Source organism: Natator depressus, chromosome 1, assembly GCF_965152275.1.
Source record: "Natator depressus isolate rNatDep1 chromosome 1, rNatDep2.hap1, whole genome shotgun sequence".
NCBI lineage: Eukaryota > Metazoa > Chordata > Testudines > Cheloniidae > Natator > Natator depressus.
The window spans coordinates 113,222,875-113,246,216 of record NC_134234.1 but is presented as its reverse complement, the minus strand read 5'-3'; the positions used below and the strand labels follow the sequence as shown (position 1 = coordinate 113,246,216).

The following is a 23,342-nucleotide window of genomic DNA, read 5'->3' as shown; positions in this document are numbered from 1 at the left end:
TTTTGGCCTTCCTAATTATATTTTTATACTTCATCTGCCAGAGTTTACGCTCCTTTCTATTTTCCTCACTAAGATTTAACTTCCACTTTTTAAAGAATGTCTTTTTGCCTCTCACTGCTTCTCTTACTTTGTTGTTTAACCATGGTAGCACTTTTTTGGTTCTCTTACTATGTTTTTTAATTTGGGATATACATTTAAGTTGAACCTCTATTATGGTGTCTTTAAAAAGTTTCCATGCAGCTTGTCAGGATTTTACTTTTGGTGCTGTACCTTTTAATTTCTGTTTAACTACTATCCTCATTTTTGTGTAGTTCCCCTTTCTGAAATTAAATGCTAAAGTGTTGGGCTGCTGTGGTGTTTTCCCCACCACAGGGATGTTAAATTTTATTATACTATGGTCACTATTACCAAGCGGTCCAGCTATATTCATCTCTTGGACCTGATCCTGTGCTCCATTTAGGAATAAATCAAGAATTCCCCCTCCTCTTGTTGGTTCCAGGACTAGCTGCTCCAAGAAACAGTCATTTAAGGTGTAAAGAAACTATCTCTGCATCCTGTCCTGAGGTGATATATACTCAGTCAATATGGGAGTAGCTGAAATCAACCATTATTATTGAGTTTATCTTAATAGCCCCTCCAAACTCCCTGAGCATTTCACAGTCATCCTGGTCAGGTGGTCGGTAATATATTCCTACTGCTATATCCTTATTTTCGAGCATGGAATTACTATCCATAGAGATTCTATGGTACAGCTTGGTTCATTTAAGATTTTTACTTCATTCGATTCTATTATGCTTTCTTTCACCAGCACCACCTGTGCTGTCCTTCCGATATATTTTGCACCCTGGTATTACTGTGTCCCATTGATTAGCCTCACTCCACCAACTTTCTGTGATGCCTCTTATATAAATATCCTCATTTAATATGAGGCACTATAGTTCACCCATCTTATTATTTAGACTTCTAGCATTGGTATATAAGCACTTTAAAAACTTGTCACTTTTTAGCTGTCTCCCATTACATGATGTAATTGAATAAGACTTTTTTTTTCATTTGACTGTTTCTCATCAGATCCTATTTGTATTTTATCGTCTTCCATACTCTCCTGCTTACTAGGACATAGAGAATCTCCATTAGCAGATCCTCCTATAAGGGATGTTTTTGTCTGAACCACATGCTCCTCCTCACCTGTCAGCTTTCCCCCAGCCCTTAGTTTAAAAACTGCTCTATGACCTTTTTAATGTTAAGTGCCAGCAATCTGGTTTCATTTTGGTTTAGGTGGAGCCCACCCATCCTGTATAGGATCCCCCTTTCCCAAAAGGTTTCGCAGGTCCTAATAAATCTAAACCCCGCCTCCCTACACCATCATCTCATCCACGCATTGAGACCCCACAGTTCTGCCTAACTGGCCCTGCGCATGGAGCTGGAAGCATTTCAGAGAATGCTACCATGGAGGTCCTGGATCTCTTACCTAACAGCCTAAATTTGGGAAAATTTGGGATTCAATAATGCTGTAAAGGCAGCACACACAACAGCAGGAACACAGGGTGAGAGGTAGAGACTGCCAAGTATTCTCCAGCATCCCCTCCAGCCAAGTGAAAGGGAGACTCTGATGGGCGCCGGAATGAATCTCTTCTAGCCTCCAGTGGCCAGGTCAGTATAGGGGGGAAAAAATGGTCATCACAGCATGAGGCTTTTGAGGGTGGTAGAGAGAGAAAAACTCAGAGAAAATCTGAGGAGGATTCCTGGACGAATCTACCCAAACCGTATTTGTATTTTAGTTCAGGAGATGATATATTTCATTCACATTCAGCTCAGTTTCTCAATGATTGCATTTACAGCAGGAGTTGATGTGTGGGTCTTGTACTGAACTTTTAGCTAAAATAGTCAGAGCATCTCTCCTTTCTATTGCTGCCAGCATTTTGTGTAGTACACCTGAAAGGGATCATCTTATGTTTTCTTTTCTTTCTTGAAAGAAGAAAACCCATGCATAGAGAAGTCTACCTGGGGTCAGACCAGAATAGAGAGCAATATTCAAAAATAGCCGGTAGTCCCTCTGAGAATGGGCATGAATTGCCCTTCCTATCCCTATTTCTTAGTGCTCTTTGTTAAGTTCGTTGTTGGGAGGAAAAGATATACATTCGCCTCTCCCTTGAAGAATATGCAACATGTAATGAGGAACAATAGGAAAGGCTCTTCATTCGTCCACAACAAACCCATTAACTTGCATAAACTATATATAAGTAAACAGTACATGGCAAACTGCCACATGAAAATAAATACTCATTCTTTTCTTCATATAGTACTTTATGTATAATTGAAAATCTGAACTAAATTCTAAATTCTTAATCTAATATTTAATTATAGAATCAGTAGACAATTAAATGTCCTTGGTACAACTGCTGTTTAGAAATGGAAAGAAACAGATTCAATTAGCCTTATGTATTATACATACTTTAATGAAGTAATCATCATCTGATAATATAAGCCCTCTATGAACTTCACCCAAGACTTACTTGTCATACTTACCAACAAGTTTTTTAATTAACTGGGCAAATTCTAGGATACTGTGCTCTTCTGGGTTCCCCTAAGAAGGAAGTGGATACAGGTTACAAGAGAAATTACAAAGCAACTCTAAAAATGCGTATTTTGTGATTTGCCAAGAGTCACTATGAGGATAGTAACCAAATATGTGAATGAACTAAAATTCATAGATTACAAGGCCAGAAGGGTCTGAACTCCTGTATAAGAGGCCAGAAAACTGCCCCAATAAAATTCCTGCTTGAACGAGAGCATCTCTTTGAAGAGACATCCAGACTTGATTTAAAAATTGCCAGTGATGGAAAATGCACCACCAAATTTGGTAAACTGTTCCGATGGTTAATTATCCTCAAAGGGGCACTACATCTCAATTCTACTTTGAAAAGTAACCAGAACCATTTATAAACAAAAATTTTCTGGTCCCCCACATCTTTTAAAACAACATGGTATGTAATGTGTCTTCAAAGACACATAACAAAATGCATTTTCTAGGGTGAGATTTTGAAAAGCATTCATTGGTGGCCTAACTCTGGCTCCCAATGAAGTCAATGGAAATTTTACCATTTCAATAGCAGCAGAGTTAAGCTAAGAGAGTGCTTTTGAAAACCTGGCTCCCAAGTTTAACCTATTTAGTCATCCAAAAAAGAAACTGTAGGTTTTCAAAGGTTTTCAGGTGTTTTTTAATTGTGCATGTCCCCCTTTTTTCCATATGCTTAGCCTCATGAGATGCACATTTTGCTTTCCATGAGAATCCCAAGGGAAAAATCATCACACTTTTTCAAGAGCTGACCTCAGCAGTATGCCATATGTTCCTAAATATTGTAATTTCAAGCTGTGACTAGATAAACCACGGATATGTTATAATTGCTTTGGAAATAGCCATCCAAATTTAATCTCTATTACCGATGATACCTCAGTACAATTGCCATAAAAGAGGGGCATGGGGCACGCATCACAACAACAACAAAAAATGAAGCTTCTGGAGCAGAAACAGGTTAATAAATTACAATAGTGCGTCACCAATGGTTTCAGATCGCACTTTTGATGTATAGAAACGAGGGTGGTCTTCAACTGCATTTCTGAAGTGTCTTAAAATAATTTACTCCATGCCCCCCCCTTCTAATACAGTAGAACCCTATTTATTTGACTCTCCATTATCCGGCTCTCTGTGTTAACTGGACAACCAGCACACCCAGATCTAGAGGGAAGTGATCTCTCCTGTGGCCACTAGATGGTGCTGCAGCATTGGGCTTTCCCATTCTCTGTTTTTTTCTGGATTTTTGATGATCTAATCTGCCCCCAGTCTCAATTAGATCAGATAAACGGGGTTCTGCTGTATTGCATATTGAGCAAAAAGTTTAAATCAATTAAAACTCAAAACGTATTGCAAAATTCTCTTATTCTTGAGACAGTGATCAGATCTAAGGTCTAGGAGCCCGGCAAGTACTATGCCACATCTCTCATTTGTAAAGTGAACATCGGGTTTTTTGTGCATGATGGAAAGTATTTTTGCTGCATTTAATTCTTGTAAAAGTTAACACCAATGACAAGTAAGAAAGCAAAAACTAGACTGTGAAGTAAATGTAGCAGAACAACAGAACTGTATGCTCACCAAGTTGACAGGACTGCTGACGTTGCTGTTCATTAAGGCCACCAACCCATTCACAAGATCACTGCAAAAGGGAGGAAGGGATTGAGTAGATATCCATTTCTCTTTCAACAGTCATATTTTATTCAAAGAGATCCATATTGCTAGAACCCCACTGAAGCAACATAATTCGATGAATGCAGAAATCAAATCCTGCAATTAAAATGGATTTTATGCATTTTGTACATTTCAAGTGGAAGTCCACATTTCATACCAACTGGTAATTTGCTGGCTGGTTAGCTCCACAGTTATTAATTTCAATAAATCAAAAACAGTGGAGGACTTGCTGTTAGTTTTAGAGGATAATTTGCTGTAGTGAGAGCATTTACATTGGGGAGGCACAAGCTGCAGTTCCTCCACAGTTATATGAAAAAACAACCAAGAAATATTAACGGATTACTGCTAAACAATTAATACTTTATTATTTCCTCTGGCCTCTAAGCCTCCCACTCACTTAAAATGAGGCAATTGCCAATTTTTCAGATGGATTGTAATAGATTGGCTCAAGATAGTGAAAAGAAGCAAGGACACTGCTGCTTACCAAGTTTTGTCCTTATTTTCAGAAGCTTTAAAAAGACTCTGTTAAAATAAGTTTACTTTGGAAAAAATGATATCTTGGTGTTACGCACTAAATCCTCCTTCTCGGTCCTAGGTCCAGAGTATCAATATGAACAACAAAAACATCAGCTCTTCTCTTTATTACATGTTCAAACTAGGTGTGCCAAATCAAAATGCTACAAATTTCTATACCATTTACTACTAATATTACTGCAGAAGGCAGGGGGAGAAGAGATTTTTTAAAGGAGTTTCTCAACCTCCCCCCCACAAAAAAACCAACCAAACAAAAAAACCCAACAACCCTGGCACTTTGGTTTATCTGGCGAGTAAGTCAGGAGATATGGACATGCTGTTCAATAAATACAGGTCACAACCTTGAATCTGATCTGCACAGACAGACTCCTGTGTCTGTACAAGTCGCAGCAATTTTGCATGGGTGTAAGGGTCTGGCCATCAGGACCAGAGTGCGGGACCTCTGATGTAAGCTCCTTGAAGCCAAGGAAGAGCCTACTACTTTCTTAAGTGCCATGCATTTTTATGGCACTATATAAATAATTATAATGTGGATTTGTGTCGATTAGACAGTAATGTTTCATCACCTGTAATAAACTGAATAAAAGCTCATTTTGAAGTGTATTGTTAACAAGAATTTTGAGGATTTTGGATAATTAACTCATACTGGAGTAAAGGTACAAAGTCCCTTCCACTCCATAGTAGGCTGCACTGCATCACAGCAATGACAACACAACCATGTGCTTTGCTAGAAATGCATTGTAATACTACTACGGTTAGTCCCGACCGTCAATTGCAAACAATAAGTCATCATGCTGCACTATCTATTAGGTAATTACGTATAGCAAACAGTGTTGTGCAACGTGTTCTCTTAACCATAAACTGGCATTGTTTATATTAAACCTGTATGTGAAATATATTTACCCTGTATCTCGCGCATGACGTGTTTTTAAAGTGATTTAAAAATGAATGACAGCAGTAAAGATTATTCAAGGGGGCTACTCTTACAGCCTTTACTCATGTGAATGCTCCAGTTGAGGACAATAGGATTTTACATCTAAATGAGAGCTGCAGGATCAGGTCCTAAGTTTTTATATAAGTTATTAGAGCCCTTGGCTTTAGAAGAGGGGGTCTGTATTTTTGGATTAGTTGAGGCCATTTATATAGTGAAGCAGACTTCAAGATGTGTGCGAGGGAATGGGGGGATAAAAGGGGAATTGTCCTAGATATAAAAAATAGTATGATACAGATAAAATAAATAATAAATGAAAAACAGACATGCTGTGCCCTTTAAAATTAGTAGTTTTAAATGACTGCTTAAGGTGTATTTTTAGTAAACTAAAGATTTGCCTTATTAGACACAATCCAGTTCTGATCACACTGGTTTTCAGTATCAAAGAAGTCTAATCTTAACATGCCATGAGTAATTATAATACATGAAATAAAGCACTTTTGTCACTTTAAAATAAGGGAGTATTTTGTCTCAGCACTAAGTGAGCTAAAAAAATAGTTCTCCTCTAATATTACGGGACAGCACTTTGAATTGTACAAGCCATGGGAAATGCTGGACAAGATTATAGCATGAATGTCATAATATAAATACACATTAAATCATTACTTGCCATGTCTGATATTACCCTAAACTGTTCAGAGGAAAGCATGAAAGTGTGAAGTCAAATTTTGACAGGCAGCTTTAGAGAGAAGCTGCCAAGATAATAACCAACAGAATTCCTTGTATTACTAACACAGGCTATCAAAACCAAAGGCTTTCAAAAGTGTTAACTCTATTTGCATCCCTCATGCTTTATTTAGGGCGCATCACTCCATTTGTGAAATTAAACTAGACTGGACAGTTCCAGTTAACTGGTTCTCAATGCTGTTTAGAACAAATATGCAGGAAAATTGTATTTTCTATTGAAATATGACATTTTAAAATTTCAAGGAAGGAAGGAAGGCATATTACTGTATTTCCAATAACTTTAAAATTCTAACTGTAAAACTGTATTTTAAAAATTATTTTCAAAGGTTAGGAGTAATTTTTAAGAGATTCTTTAAGTCTTGCAAAAAGGCAGTCTTAATATAGATCTGTTCATTTGGACCGAAGGGGGATCAAGTCAGTGCATTGCAAATCAGGTTTACACAAAATAGCCAGACTTTTGGAGTCTATAGTTTTACAATAGTATTGTGTTTTTGATTTTAGTTGCTTTCTATACTTTTTACAAAGAGGTGTTATTCTTGTAAAAAACAAAAACCACCATATTTCCCTGTTTACTTGCAAAAAAGATATTTCAGGAGTCTGTGCAACTAAACTGGGCATTAGGAAGTAAGAGTCACAACTAGATCAGAATTCAAAGTCTGATGTATAACTGTATCAGGACAGAGCAGGGATTAACCTGCCACAATCTGGAGGTTACTGGAAATTCCCTTAGCCATCAATCCTGATCAGACTTCTGCATGTGCTTAACTTGAAGCCCATGAGTAGTCTCACTGATTTCAGTGGGACTACTCAAAGTTAAGCTTCAGGCCTTAGTCACTAAAATATTCAAGTGATGCCTGAAGGGGGAAAAAAAAAAGTCACCACAAATTCCCAAGGGAATTCTAATCGGTGCTGCAAGAAAACCCTACCATAGTGTTATATGAACAGTTAATAAATAGTTGCAAATTTCAAATGAAGAAGAAATATGGTTAGACTCTATTCATGGTTACATGCAATTAAAAACATTTTCTTTTACTGAGTTCCGAAATACAATCAATGTCTGAAATGAGATTTAAATTGGAATCACAGACGACATGCCTGAGCTGAAGTTATGATTTTATTTCTGCTAGACACAAAACACAGAAATCAAAATTAAAAGCCCCTGAATCTTACTGCTCTGATATGAATGTTTCCTAATAAAGATGGTGAAGGACAAACTTAGATCTTGTCTACAAGGGAGATTTTAACCAGTGAAAACTCCTTAGTGTAGCCACAGTACACTGGGGCTTGCAAGATGCTACTTCCACACTAAGCAACACACTGCACTGAATTTAATCTAAACTTGGGCTTTACCACAAAGCAGCTCCATGTTGTAGTTTCATCAGTGGCTAAAACCTCATTGTATAAGCCTATTTCTAGAAATCAAATTAAAAGCTACATAGCCCCCTATGAACACAAGAGGACAGCAGTGCATTCAGATACAAAGACATGAAACTTGAGTTTTCGCGAAGCAGAAAAATAACAGAACCACTTGTGTCCACTGATGAGGATAATCACAAATTTCTAGCTATGTCTGAATTTAAAGTTCTCACCTGGCTAGGGACTATTTATAAATTCAACTTCTCTGTGAAAGTAGAATTTGTGTTCTAGAACACTACTTATTTTTGCTTTACATTTTACTGGCTTGATCCTGTCTGTAGAATGTCAGACTATCATAATATGATGACAGGTATCCGACTCCGTAGAAAAGTGCTAGAGCGAACAAGCAAGCCTTACCTGACATACTGGAATGCTCTCGTTTGAGTTCCAGGCCCATATACCTAAAAAACAATGAAAATCAAAGTTACAAGAACATGAAAACATATGGCATGTGTCAACACCACCATAAATAGGCTGTCAGGACCACTTGAGGCGTGAATTTGGGACACAACATCAAGTTACAAGTTACAAGTTACAGACTGAGCTGGCTGCCAGACTGTGCGTCATGAGTGCCAGGCCAAATCCTAATCTTGGCAATTCTTCATACACTACTCTTCTAAGATTCAACCCCGTTTCACTGTCTACAGGTAGAACTCTCCTTATCTTTTGTCTTGATGATTATAGCTACTTCTCTCTGGTCTTCCCAGACCCACCAGTGTCCCTCCTCTGTACTCCACAGAAAATGTAGCTGCTCATATCACCTTCCAGGCCTGGCCATGACACTCAGCTGTCTGACTCTCTACACTGACTGTGCGGTGAATATCTGAGACAGATCTACTATTTTTCATGCAACCACCATCAAAACCAAAAAAACCCCTCTCACATTAAGTGGAAATAACTAAGGCATTGCAATGGCTCCACCACAGTACAGATACCTTCAGTTTTTACACAAGTTGGCTGTGATGTTAAGGCAATAAATCAGCATACTTTTGAAAGTTCCAGTATAAATCAATAACTATATTTGAAAGCTATAAATAGGCATGTTTAAGGATAAAAATGCAGATACACCTCTTGACACGGGCACACACTGAATTAGAAAAACTTTTCAGAAGAAGTAGATATAACATTTGTTTTGCTCAGAAAATAGGGACACAACTGAGGTACATGCCAACATCTGTCTCTGGTTAAGCCTGCTTTAAGGGTCTGACCCAAACTCCACTAATCTCAAAGGGAGTCTTCAGTTCAGTGGGCTTTGGATGAAGCCCTAAACATTTAGAGGTCTAACAGAGTTTACTTAATATCTTATTCTGAAAGAAATGTGGGAGAGTGAACTGGTGGCTCGACAGTATGCCCCACACAGCTTTCCAGCCTCTGTTTTAATATAAAAAGAAAAGGAGGACTTATGGCACCTTAGAGACTAACAAATTTATTTGAGCATAAGCTTTCGTGAGCTATAGCTCACTTCATTGGATTCATTCCCACTGAATGCATCCGAGGAAGTGGGCTGTAGCTCACGAAAGCTTATGCTCAAATAAATCTGTTAGTCTCTAAGGTGCCACAAGTACTCCTTTTCTTTTTGCGAATACAGACTAATAGGGCTGCTACTCCGAAACCTGTTTTAATATATTTAATTTTATCTATATGTGGAAAGAAAGAGAAAGACTCACTTTGTGCATGTTTTCTACACAGTGATCTTCGTTGCCACATGTTTTAAAGGCAGTCTGAGAATACACTGTGTTCCCTCCCCCCCACAACTTCTCATATAAATACTTTAACAATAAAAACAAGCTGACTGTTTGCATGGGACAAAAACATTTGACTCTAATGAGGAATAATTAAGAGAGCTGTTCCATTTTGTATAATTAATTCCCACATTTGAACTTCTCTTTTAAACGAGTGCTTTTATCCATTTATTTGTGGGGGGGGGGGGTTGGATAAAAAATGAACACACTCATGTTTTAAAATAGTTAATGAGAACAGATTTTAATTTTAACTGCAAAAGTTGTAAAAAAATTAAGTGAAAGTTCTTGATTTCTGATTCACTTTTCAGTGTTTTCTGCTGGCTGTTGATTTATTTTACTGAGGGTGGCCAATTCAACAAAACTTCAGTCTCACTCTTATGCCTCATCAATTCTGCTTTTTGATACTCATGCACTAGTAGTACAGAGACCTTGGGTCAAATTTTTATTTATTATTATCTAGGGTAAGAGACTTTTACAAATTATAACTAAGAAGTCTACCACAAGGCCTTCTTCAAAGTTTTCCTTGTAATGCTCCTCTGCTGTGATGGCTGCAAAACATCCAGCAACGGTTACATAACCGATGGGTGCAGTGATTGCTACTTGTTACACTGAACTGTTCCACTGTTACCATGTGCTCCCTTTGCCTGCTGCATCCACCTGTTCTCTCATTTTATACTTGGATAGTGAACACTTTTGGGTAGGGGCTGTCTTTTTGACATGTCAATGCTTAGCACAATGGAGACCTGATCCTTGGTTGGGCCTTTAGGTGTCACTGTAATATAAACAATAGCAATAACTCGCGACAACTTTAAAAATCTGACCGCCCATTCATCCAAATGGAGAGCTGCATTTCTTGTGCTCCAGTTAACCAATGTCCACCACCTAGTCAGGATGCTGAAGCATCACTAGTACCCTCATCCTCTTCCCTAGTGACTTTTCAGACTCCAAAGAATTAAAGGGAGTCATTATTCGACTCTGGCTGTGCTCACACCAACTTATTTGCTTAAAATTTCCCCGTTGCTCCACAGGTGCAGCTGCAACAGCAGGAGTTCAACTGTAGATTGGCTGTTGGGAGTTAAAAAAAATAAAAAAATTGAACATAGACAAGCCGTCAACTCTCCTCCCAGAGGACAGTACTACTCCAAGCTTTTCTTGATGACACTTTGAAATATCCTCAACTATGAATTGTTTTAAATCTAGATAAATATTCCACATAAACACCTTTTAGGAAAGCTGTCAGGGAATTTCGTGTCTCTGCAATGATTACGTTCTCACAGTTTGTAGTTATAAAAGAAGTAAAGGCTCTGCTGGATAAGTCTGAGAAGCTCAGAACTACTATGTATTCAGATGCCACGCTGGCATATCAACCACCTGACCAGCATGGTATAAGCAACAGGAGAATGGTCAGATAAAACACACAGCAACATCTGACCTCTGATGCTCTATGCAAAACTTCTAAATGCCACCTAGAGAGAGATACTTTGTGCCCCCTGAATATCACCCCAGGAGCATAGAGTACACAGGGCATAATCAGAAAGTACTGGCAAGTCATTGCTTTATTGTGTTTGTATATTCTGATGCAATCAAAAGGATCAAAACTCTCCGCCTGAAATAAGAACTCCACCCACCCTGTTTTGCCCACATTTTCTGTTCTATGCAGCCAGTCCCAGCTAACCAACTGCAGCTTTTAGGGGTGAAGGACGGGGTGGATAGGAGGGTGAAGGCCCTTTCAAAAGAATTTACAGAAGTCCTTTGAAAACCCATATGTTAAATTAATTCTTGGGTGGAGGTCGCTGTCTTTTGTGCTACTTTTCTTTGGTTTAACCCCATGTGATAGATGTGGGCATGCTCATGGGGCAGTACAACGGGAATGACTCACCACAGCCATGTAAAATCAGAAGGATTGTACCAAGAAACAACTGGTTTTGGAACATGCCATTGCATAGATTTCTTCTATCCCCAGCCCCAAAACACTGCAACCCTTTCCCAGCGCAACTGTATGAAGAACTGAAAGAATAAGCAGTGCTTGGACACTTAGCAACCCTGCCCTAGGCCAGTTTAGTCATTTTTGAAGGTTTTCGCACAAGCGCAACTCATCCCTCTATCATTATAAATTGGTATTTTTGTTTGTTTTAGTGGAAGAGGGGAAAAAGAGGAACTAATAATATTGTGTTAAAGTATGAGAAAGAATGCTGGCCCCCCAACATCTTTCCTGACTGTTAGATACCCTGAAAAAATTGACTTCAGCTCCCCACTCCTTACTGACTAGGCACATTTATTGCCTGAGCAACACTTCTTTCCAAACAGGAGCTCTGCTAGCATGCAGACCACACATAAATTATTACTGTCCATAAACAATGCACTTCAATCTTGGGGTTGTCTACCCAGTGCAGCAAAGCCCTCGACAAGGGTGTGCTTTGTAGAGTACTCAGACATGTTGCGCTCCAACTGTCCCATTTACACCCTGTGGCACACTTTAAAAAGATACCTAATTCAAACAATAAAATCCTAGAAAGCCCTTGAGTGATTTCCTAGTACCATTTCTCCTCGTTCTTTGCTCCAGACATTGTCTCCAAATTTTATAAGTGAAACCTAAAAAGTTCCCATGTGTATGAAATTATATATCTCATGATCTCATCCTTTACCTCAAATACCCCTCCACCACCCATTTTGTATTATGATTAATTTAGGATGTATGCTTCTATCTATATCTTTGGCACTTATAAGGCCCCTATTACTGAATTATCTGAGCGCCTCACAATCCTTAACGTATTTCTCCTCACAACACCCGTGCGAGGCAAGGCAGTGCTATTATCCCCATTTTACAGATGGGGAACTGAGGCAGAGACACCTTGCCCAAAAAAGGCTGTGGTACAGTACCGTAACGTGCACACCCATAAAGTTTTTTAAATACAGGCCAACATTTTCAAGAATGACTAGTTATTTTTTTGACACACAGGTTGAGACATTTAGAGGCCTAATTTTCAGAGAGTGGAAGCTCAGCACCTTCTAAAAATCTAGCCTCTTTCAAGTGTTTCAGGTTGTGCACCCAAAAGCTAGGGAATTGAAAAAAATCAGTCACTTTTGAAAATCTTGGCCATCGCATTCGTTAAGTGGTTTTGTTCTAAGCCCAGGACCACGTGCCAATTACTTACCGTTAGAGGTTCTCCCTGAAGAGCCTGTAAGATAAAGTTACTGACAACTCTGCCATCGTTCATGTGCATCCGAGGACCAAAGGTATTGAATATTCTAGCAACTCGCACCTCAACCCCTTCCTGTAAGCAAAAGAAAACAAACAAAACTTGTACTTAATGAAGATTCCACAACCCTCCCTCCCCCAACGCCAATCCCTTCAAAGTGCAGACTTCCACATTTAGTAGGTGTTTATTTCAAAAAGGGAGATATTTCCGTAAGTATAAGAATGCTAACATACACTTTTTAAACACATGCTGCTTTCTCACCTTGAGACTCCTGTAACTTCACATAAACCACAGAGCATATGGTAGGAGAATTTACCCTAATTATCTACATTCATAATGCAATATGAACCACTGATGGACCATCTGAAGACTGTTCTTTACCCTAATGAATTTTTCTTTTAAGAAATACTTTAACATAATAATACTTTGCAATTCAATAGGGTCTTCCATCAGAGGCTCTAAGGATTTAGCAATGAGACACCAGAAAAGTATTTTCACAGATTGGAGAACATCAGTCAAGTGACTTTGCCAAGGCCACAGAATAATCCATGACTAAGCACAGTGAGAAAGTGATTAGAGATTTCTGGGTGCCCATTGTGAGCTCTCTTAAAGGAGCCTGATTTTCAGAGGTGCTGAACTGATGCTTATAATAAAGTGATCGCCTAACCATAGCCATAACATTACTGTTTCACATTAGCCTACATGAAGTTTACGGGCTAGTTTATTTCTCAGATCCCCATTGTTTATTTACACAACTTTAATACTACAGAAATTTTATTTGAATCTGAGAAATGTTTCCATTATACCCAGTAATGCTTTGTGTGGATGCTATGTAAATCCATCTTCAGATAATCAGTGCAGTCAACTGAGTTTCAGCAAGCAGAACCAAATGTGGTCTATAGCTGGAATTGTGACCTTGTGAAATTGCAGGACTGGAACCCGTCAGTGAAAACAAACTGTGTTTCACCTAAATTCTGCGTGAGCCAAATCCTCAGCCTTCATGGCAAGGAGAACGTTCAGCCATGGTGAACTAATGCACAGGGTTGGCTTTTGATGCACGCGACAGTTCATTGTGACAACATGTAAAACTTCTTACCACTAATTCAAAGGCAGCAGAAGTCACAAGCACAAACTCCTAGGGTTATACAAATCACGTAATCTGTTACAATATTCTTGAGTCTTTCAATGAAAACATGGAAGTTTAAGTTTTCAAACAGTTTGCCAACAGACTGTTACTGGTTGCCACTTCCTGGAAAAAGGGACTTGAAGACATGGTGAAACTATGCTTGTGGATTTTCCCATTATAAGGGGATACACAGTGTGCTGCACACATTTTCAACTTCTCTTCAGAAAACTGCAGCCTGTGCTCACACATGCCTCACTTGAGAGACATCCAAAGACAATGATTTTCTTGGAAACAGGTTAGCCTGAAAGTAGCTTCAGTTATAAGAATATTTAACTGCCTGCCCCAGGAACTCAGAATCATTTATAAATAAACAAATTCATCCTTACAGCAGCCTTGTGAAAAAGGCGGGCATTTATTTCACAGACAGGAGAAAAAGGATTAGAGAGGCTAACGACTTGGCAACATTATAAAAACATAAAAATTATCCATTGCTGACAGTACGTGTCACCAAGGGATGCAGGTGCCCATGGTTCAACTGCAAGAACAAATAAGAACAAACAGTGTTCTGCACCATTTCAGAAACTGTGGGTAAGGTTTAAACAGTGCTGAGCACAGTTTGCCCTTGTTTAAACTTGCAGATAACCTGTGTTGAGCTGGCACTCACTGTCAATAATGGGAAATTTTTGTAACACAGAAAAGATTGCTGTCTCTTGCCCAAGCTTGTAACAGCAAGTTAGTGTCAGTACTATAAACACAACACAGCTCTCCTGACTTCCAATCCTGTGCTTTACCCCGAAGACCATACTGACACTATCTGCTAGCATGTCCCCTATCCACACCAAGGGAGTGGCAATCAGCCAAGTGTGCTTTATTGGAAGCACAGTTGTCAACTTTCACGTGGCAAATAAGCACCTCGACTTTCACAATAAGCCAAAAATCAAGCTAATCCATTTCAAAACAAGGCCAAAACAAGCCAACCCCTAAGAACACCAACACTCTATGTGACTAGATCCCCCTGGTGTGCAGTCTGGGACTGTGGTGGACTTCGTAATGCAACGTGTTAAGCTTTATACTTCTAACAGTAGCTTACAGAGTACATTACACCATGTTTATGAATGCCTCCACTGCATCTGCAAACAGCCCTATGTGGTTTCTCGTCCCTTCATGGTCCCCACTCCCATTATTCGTAATAGACGTAAGAGTCTCCAACTGTGGACTATATTTCACGCAGTACTGCACACACTGGGTCAACTGGCTTCTGTTATCCAATATAGGTTGCAAAATGGCAGAGTGTGCATGACAGAGAAATACACACAGGAGATAGTGCCTGTCAGCAAGAGCTCACTCTACAAGTGGGAGACGGTACCTAATGGTCAAGATTCAAGACATTGGGGAAAACCACTATCCCCCTCTCTGCTGGGAGATTTTTCAAGCTACACAACTGATTCAAGTAGCTAGCACAGAAGCCAGAGATAGAATAGATCATCTAGTTCCACCCACATCCCAATGGAGTACTATTCCTAAAATTTATTTTATAGTGTTTTATGCAGCCTTATTTTGAAGTCTCACAAGAAAATCAGGCCTCCGCCCATTCCCTTGGGAAACTATTCCACAAACTAGTAGATCTCAGTGTTGGGAATCTTATCCCAAATATTCAGCCTAAATTTCCCCTCTCATTTTCAGCCCATTACTTTTAGTAACCCCCCTCCATATTCTTCTGGAATAATTTATCTGAGGCTTCAAATATTTATAGAATGTTATACTCCTAGCCATGCCCCATCATTAGTTTGAACACCTCCAAGCCCATTTTGCATTGCTGTGACCTCCCTCCTGCTCTCAGGACAGCACACCAACATCTAGGGACTGGGCAGTTATTTCATGTGTGCTGCTAACTCATAATACTAAATACTAATGTATTTATTTGCTGAAGCGGGAAGGGGAGAAGGAAGACTCAATCCAGATAGACCCAGCTGTGAGTTGTAAGTTTCCCAGAGCAAAGAAGGTGGTGGGATGAGTCAATAAGGAGGCTACAAGTTCACTGTTCAAACCAAACACTTAAGTTGAAGGCATCTTGATCTGGGGGGCATCCAGAGTCACCTGCAGCGTTGGACAGTTAATGACAGGAGCTGCCTGCTGTCCTTGACTTAAACGGAACAGTGAATGTCACTGCAATTTCCCTGTCTCTTTTAGGGTATGTCTACACTGTGTTATAAAACTCGTGGCAGCGAATCTCAGAGCCCAGGTCCACAGACTCAAGTTCATGGGGCCCACACTACAGCGCTAAACACTGCAGTGTAAACATTGCGTCTCAGGCTGGAGCTTGGGCTCTGAAGCCCACCCCAGTCCCCCAGTTCCCAGCCTGAGCTCCAGCCCAACCCCCACACTGCTGTTTTTAGCATCCTAGTGCATGCCCAAGTCTGCAGACCTGGGATCTGAGACTCGCTGCTGTGGGTTTACAGCCTGTAGACGCACCCTTCGACTAACTCTCACTCTTTACCAGGTAAGCCACACCCCATAGCTGTACAAAGCAGACAACTTGCGCTAATCTTTCAGTTTTAAATCATGTCTCCGATTTCATTCCTGCCTCCTACAAATCTTAAACCTTTCCCGTTGTCTATATATTTAGACCTGTTTTTTAAACCCTTTAAAATGCCTTCGGTGCTTTTACAAAACTTGAAAAGCACATTGTATATACACTTTTACATATGTATAAAACAGAACAATAGGTAAGTGAACAGATTCCAGCTTCAGATTTCCAAGGGATGTGTACACAAAGGCATTTATTTTAGGTCAGCTCTACACTAGAAACTTTTGCTGGTACAGCAATATTGGTTAGGGCTGTGACTTTTTTTCCTTTTTTTCTTTTTTTAAACACAATATTTCAAATCACAAATGTGTTATACTGACACAGAAATGCTTTTGCTGGTATAGTTTATTTTGCTCATGTGACTGAACCAGTGTAAGTTGTCCCAGCAAAAGCACTTTGTTGATGGCATAAAAACTGCATCTACATTAGGGTGTTTGCCAGTATAGCTATATTGGTATATCTATATCAGAAAACCTTTTCTAGTGTAGACTAGGCCTAAATTATGAAAAATTATAGTAACATCTAAAATTTTTGGTGATTTTTTATTCTTTTTATTTACTTGTCTATTTTTTTTTTTTTAAACAAAAAGCTGTTTAAGGGAAAAATTAATGACAGACAAAGCGTAGCATGTACTATCCAACAGATATTGTCAGGGCTCCTATGAAATTACCCTGAGCCAAAATTTTCAAAACTACGTGACTAAGGTTAGGCTAATAAATCAGTGGCTTCATTTTCCAAGATGAGGGTACTCACCACCGCCTCACTGAGAGATATAGGGTACACAGCACCTTTGAAAGTTAGGCCACTAATTTAGACACCTAAATATGGAGTGAGGAACTCTAGCTGTAGGTACTTATTTTTGAAAATCTTGGCTCCAATAACGTCTACAGCAAGACATGGCAGGATGATATCAATGTATATTTTTCTTAAAAGAATAAACATGCCATATTTTACATTGATAAATCTACTTTTGGTGAAAGATGCTTGGTCTGCATGTTTCAGAAAATAGATAAACACAGAATGCAACTTAGGAGTGTAAAGGTTTCCAATGATGGTAACTGAAATAGCTTCAACATACACTATGGCTGCAATGCAGAAGCAGGATAACAGGTGAATTATTCTTATTACTTAACTTTAACGCTCACAATTTGCAAATTCATCTACTATGAATCACCAGCCAGTAAGCAAAGGATTAGTAAGGAAGAGGAAGAACTCCCTGCATGAAACCAGACATAAGGAGCTTCAAAGTGACTCTGGCATGTGGGGACTCTCTGGAATCAGAAATCCTTACAACAAAATGTGTAAATAACCTGACAGAGAAACCCCAGAAACCTGCAGAGCTATCAGAGTGAGCAAAACTAGGCTAATTACTCTCTTTCAAATAAAGTTACTAAAATTGCTGCCCGCATCCCTTGAAATTCTTTTGACTAGCGTGTGTTCTCTGTGTGAAAATCTTGACTAGCAGTCAACTACAAAGGATATAATTGTTGATGTCTAAAATACACACATTTTAAAATTATACCACCTACAATTTTGAACAGTAATCACAGTGCAATTATTTGCAGGCAGTTCATTTTAGAAAATGTCACCAATGGGTCCTACAAATACAAAATCCAATCCTGAGTATACAAATATACACAAAGACTTGACTTAATGGCCATGACATTAGCAAATTGGATTCACCCTTGCATGTTACTAACATTTAAGATTGTTTTACACTATGATTTACACTGCCTGGAACGAAGAGTTCAGAGATTTTAAGGCCAGCAGGGACCATTACAATGATCTAGTCCGAACTCCTATATAATACAGGCCTCAGAATTTCACTTGGTGAAACCTGCATTTATCCCAACTTGTGGTTGAACTAGATTATATCTTTTAGAGACACCTACTCTTGATTTAGAACAAGGGGTGTAAAATTTCATCTCATCATTTGAAGGACCCTTCCAATGGCTAATTCCCCACACCTAAAATTTTGCCTCGTGTCTACTTTAAACTTTGTTGACTTCAACTTCAAGCCACTAAACCTTGTTATGCCTTTATATGAGACACTGAGGAACCCTTTAGTATTATATCTTCTTTTTGCATTGGTAATTATAGATTGTGATCAAGTAGCCTCTTACCCTTCTCTTCAATAAAATAAACTGATTGAATTTTTAGTCTCTTATCATAAGGTTGGTTTCCAAACCAAAAATCATTCTCTGAACCCTCTTCACTTTTTTAACATCCTTTAAAAAATTTGGACACCAGAACTGCACACAATATTCCAGCAGTGGTTCACTCATGCCATATTCCAAAGTAATATCACCTCTCTAATTCTGCTCAACATTCCCTTGTTAACACAACCAAGAATTAGCTCTTTTATGACACAGTATCACACTGTGGAGCTCATGCTCTGGCTACCTCGTTTGTTGATTACAGAACTAAAATGAAAACGGTCATCAATAATTGTAAGGTTTCTATGGATGGACTGAACTGCATATACACAGACACAAAGTGGGAGCTTTGGAGATGAGTAATGAAAATGCACACGTGAGTGGATAAAGCCACAATTATAGGAGAGAGTTTGCTTAATAATTTCCTTTTACAGATTCCTCTGATATGGACTATTTCTTCCTGTTATCACCACTCTCCTCCTTTCCTTACCTTTTGAAAAACATCTCCTGAAATACCTCCTTCTGAGAGAAGAAAAAACCCTCAGTCATCCCTGAGTCTGGTGACATGATGGTGATTTGTAGTATACATCACGCCATTACTGGAACTCAATCTAAATTTTACTCCCCACATCACTGCCTTGATAATGAGTAGTAATTTTACAGCACCCAAGCCTGCTATGCACTTTACAGAACAAAAAACTAGGGGGGGAAATCCTGGCTCTACTGAAGTCTGAGAGAGTTTGCCATTGACTTCAGTGGGGCCAGGATTTGATCTAAGGTTCTTGTCCTAAATAGCTTAATCAAATTTTTGACGTTGAGTGAGAGTTCTGGACAGTATTATACTTACTCATTAACTGATGTGGTTAGAGCAATTATGGATACATGATTAGGCCCTGCCTGTGGTAATGTAAGGAGAGATTTTAACAGCCTAGCAAAGTGCCAAACCCATGGCCAGTAACTGGAAGAATAGACTGCAACGCTTATTGCCAAAAGCAGTTAAACTAGTAGGCCTTTGCAGCAACCTTAGCATAACTAGGCAGGCCAGGTGGGGAGCAGAAGTGACCATGAGAACTGAGCATGACCCTGCACCATCCTGCTAGGCTTTCTTTTAAACTGCTGAAGTATGCAGTTTTGAAAGACAGGAAGTCTATCTATATTTGACTTCTGGTGTGCGTGTGTGTCGGGGCCCCATGCCCATGAGACTGTAAACTCTGCAGAAACAGCTGTACAACTAATGGCTTGAAAATTCTTGCTTCAGCTGCTTGCTCAGCAGTTATTGGTGACTGACAAGCAGTGAGACACTTAAAAGCATAAAAAGGGGAAAAGGTCTGTGGCATTAAGCTGCATGGCCAGAGATTTGTTATGTGAGCTGCCTGCCCAGACTGGTGAGCAGTATTCAGTGATCAAAGTATACCAATGCTAGAGTCAATGTGCACCTTCATAGATCATAAAGCCTCAAAGGATCTGTGATGGGGTACCTGCCTCACACTAGGCTCTAAGGGGTTAATAGAGCCCTCGGGAGGCTGTGCAGGAGGCAGCCAATGAGAGAAAGGCTGAAGGGAGCAGCCAATCAGGGGCCAGCAGGCCCATAATAAAAGGGAGCTGCAGGACAGAGGAGGGCAGCTCTCTGCTGGGAGTCCAGGGAGGAAGGACAGTGTCTGCAAGGCTGAGAGAACTGCCAGCACCCTGGACAGAGTAGCGCTGCGAGCAGGAACCAGGGGAGCGAGAGACAGCTCCTAGCTGCTGGGGTTTGCAGGCTGAGGCCCCAAGGCAAAGGCAAAGAGGATGCTGGGGCTACGAGGAAGTAGCCAGACAATTCGCTGAAGCAGCCACTAAGGGGAGTGGCTGGACAGAGTTCTGCAGGTCCCCCAGAAGGGAGGAGCACAGAGTGCAGCACAGCCAGAGGGCTATGTCACTGAAGAGGACACTGCGGTCCTTAGAGAGTAGTGGGTCCTAGAGCAGGAGTGATGGAAGTGAGGCACCACCCAAAGAGGGCGCACTATCATGCAGAGCTAATTCCCAGAACTGCCAGCAGGAGGCGCCAGAGTGCTGAGCGAACCCTGTTACAGGACCACTCTGATCTTCTAGTCTGATTTCCTCCATATCACTGGCCAGATGTAGGACTTCCCTGAATTAATTCCTGTTTGATTTACAGCATATTTGTTAGGGAAACATCCAGTCTTGATTTAAAAATTGCCCATGATGAAGAATGCACCACAACTCTTGGTAAGTAGTTCCAGTAGATAGACATTAATGCACCCAACATTGGGCTCTTACAACCCAGAGATTAAAGAGACTCATGCACTACTGACTGAGCCAGCTGGGCACCTTCAGGTCCAGTGTTGAGTATGGCAGAGCCGTACAAAGGCTTTCAGAAAAACTTTTGATCTGAGCCAATGCATCGCCACCTTCTCTCCTGTATCAGGATCAATAATTAGGATGGCTAACTGCCTGCTCTAAGGCGAGGGCATGTTTCCTGTAGCACAGCCATCTCACTTGGCCTGTGACCCACCTAGCCCGCCCTTGGAAATTAAACTCATTTTCACTGCTAATATGAATTAAATGTGATCCTTCACATTACTTTGACAATTTTCAGCATTTGTTACTACTTACTTTTGACCTGATCCATAATCCACAATAATTCTTCTCTGGAATCCTAACAAAGTGTAATTTTACAGTGCTGAAACTTGCTGAGCTCAGGGGGGTGTTTTTTCACACCCCCTGAGCGAGAAAGTTGCAGCGCTGTGAAGTGTCAGTGTAGACACGCCCTAATTTTGATAATTACTGAGCAATTATACTTAGTGTTACTAATTACAATGTAGTTCTATTAGCAATTTAATCAACAGTTTTTGTTCTCCTTAAATTTTATATCTCGGCTGCCTATGAATACTGAAACCAAGTCAATTTGTGCATTAACAAACAAGGATTACAGAAACAAGTGCAATGCATAAAAACAAAACGGGAAGCGCATTACAAAAAAGCTGTGTTCACAATATAGTTATTCAACGTTTGCTTTTCTGTTTAAAACCCATGCTCTTTAATCTTTATTTTGTAAACCTCATCTTTTCCATTTAGTTGTCTCTATCTTTCCACCCACTATTTAGTTTTTGAACATTGAGTAGGTCTGATAAAACTTAAGCAATATGCAATTATTCTCTGGGGCTAGACACAAACCTTCTAGATATATTTAAGGATGACAAAATTCTGTAATAATAAATATCTTGATACGATAATCATTACATCCAATCTCTTCCAATATATTTGTAGGGAAGTTAGGAATACAGAAATTGTAGATTTTTAATTAGAGAATGGAGGTATCCTGAGGCAATTTGGAAGCTATCGCTTCACATAAAATAAGGGAAGACTGGATGATTACTTATTAGCACTGCACTTGTGAAACTGCAGAGTTTTAATCTGGCACCCACAAGTAATACTGCTCCGCCAATTAAACAGAACCACAAGTAGAAAGGACAATTTAATTGGTATGAAAATGTGGGTTTAAAAAGGAAGATTAATGATCTAGAAATTCACAAGGTCTGAAACAAGACTTCAGGTCACCAAGCAGTAGAGTTTATTTTTTAATTGTAAAAAGAAGAAATCAGACACTAACCACACTACATCTTTCAAACAGTGTCAAGGAAAGTGCAAAACTAAGTATTTAACCTAGTTTACATTAACAAAACAATGATTTAGTATATTTTCACAACTGTACAGAAGAATATATTTGGTTCATGTTATGTGGGATAATGGAAAACGAATTCCAAACAGTTGTCAGCTTAAACTGGTGTAGTTGGGATGTGCATAATCATATTAGTGTGAGAGATGGCAGGGCTCAAACCCAGGCCCATAGGCCTGCAGGCAGTGCTCAGGCTGGGCCTGCCACACAGCAGCTCACCCAAACGAGAGAAGAAGGGGGCTAGCGAAGCTCTAGCTCACATGAAGCTCCTGATTGGGGGACACATCCAGGCCCACTGATTGGCTGGGACCCAGTTCTTAAACCAGAAAGAGGCACAGAAAGTTGGTCCAAGCAACTAGGTGAATCCCGAGCTAGCTGCTACTACAGACCCTGCCTATATGGCCTGACTCCTGCCTTCCTTATTCCCAACACCTGTCTGTGCCCAGTTCCTGCTTTGCTCCACATTCCTGCTCCTATGACCTACCTCTGATGCGGATTCTGGCTGTGACCCCTGGCTTGACTTGTGACTCTGCCTCCAGCTCTGACCTTTGGCTTGGCACCTGACCCTATCTCTGAGCCCTGGCTTGATTCCTGACTTCAGCTCTAGCACCTGACTAACCATTAGGCATGACTGCCCACACCTCGCTTCCTATAATTAGTGGGGTGTCCTACACAACCTCACAGTTTCCCATCATAATTCAAGAGACTGAGCACAGGCCGACTGGCAATTTCCAAACAAACCAGGCAGCGAACAATGCATTCCAGTGTACACGTAGCAGAAAAAAGTCAGAAAGGATATTTTCCACCTGCCCTGAGAAGTGGATAAAAAACATGCTTGCTGAGATTCTGGGAAGTGCTGATGTCATTGAACCTCATAAATTAGAGTCTCAGATTACTGCTGTAAATAGGGATACCAAGTAGCTGTGAACACACGTTAAAAAACTGACTGGACACATTACAAAAGTGCCATTTTTATTAGAA

At 39.9% G+C, this 23,342-nt stretch overlaps 1 protein-coding gene across 1 annotated transcript in view; it reads right to left on the bottom strand.

Annotated features, from left to right (window-relative positions):
- Positions 1–23,342, bottom strand: part of UXS1 (UDP-glucuronate decarboxylase 1) — a 92,534-nt gene that overhangs the window by 6,000 nt on the left and 63,192 nt on the right. Inside the window, exons 10-13 of the mRNA XM_074964514.1 lie at positions 12,772–12,891; positions 8,232–8,275; positions 4,154–4,214; positions 2,530–2,587 (exon numbers count right to left, since the gene is read on the bottom strand). Of these exons, the coding sequence (XP_074820615.1) occupies positions 2,530–2,587; positions 4,154–4,214; positions 8,232–8,275; positions 12,772–12,891 (283 nt within the window). The remainder of the gene's footprint in view (positions 1–2,529; positions 2,588–4,153; positions 4,215–8,231; positions 8,276–12,771; positions 12,892–23,342) is intronic.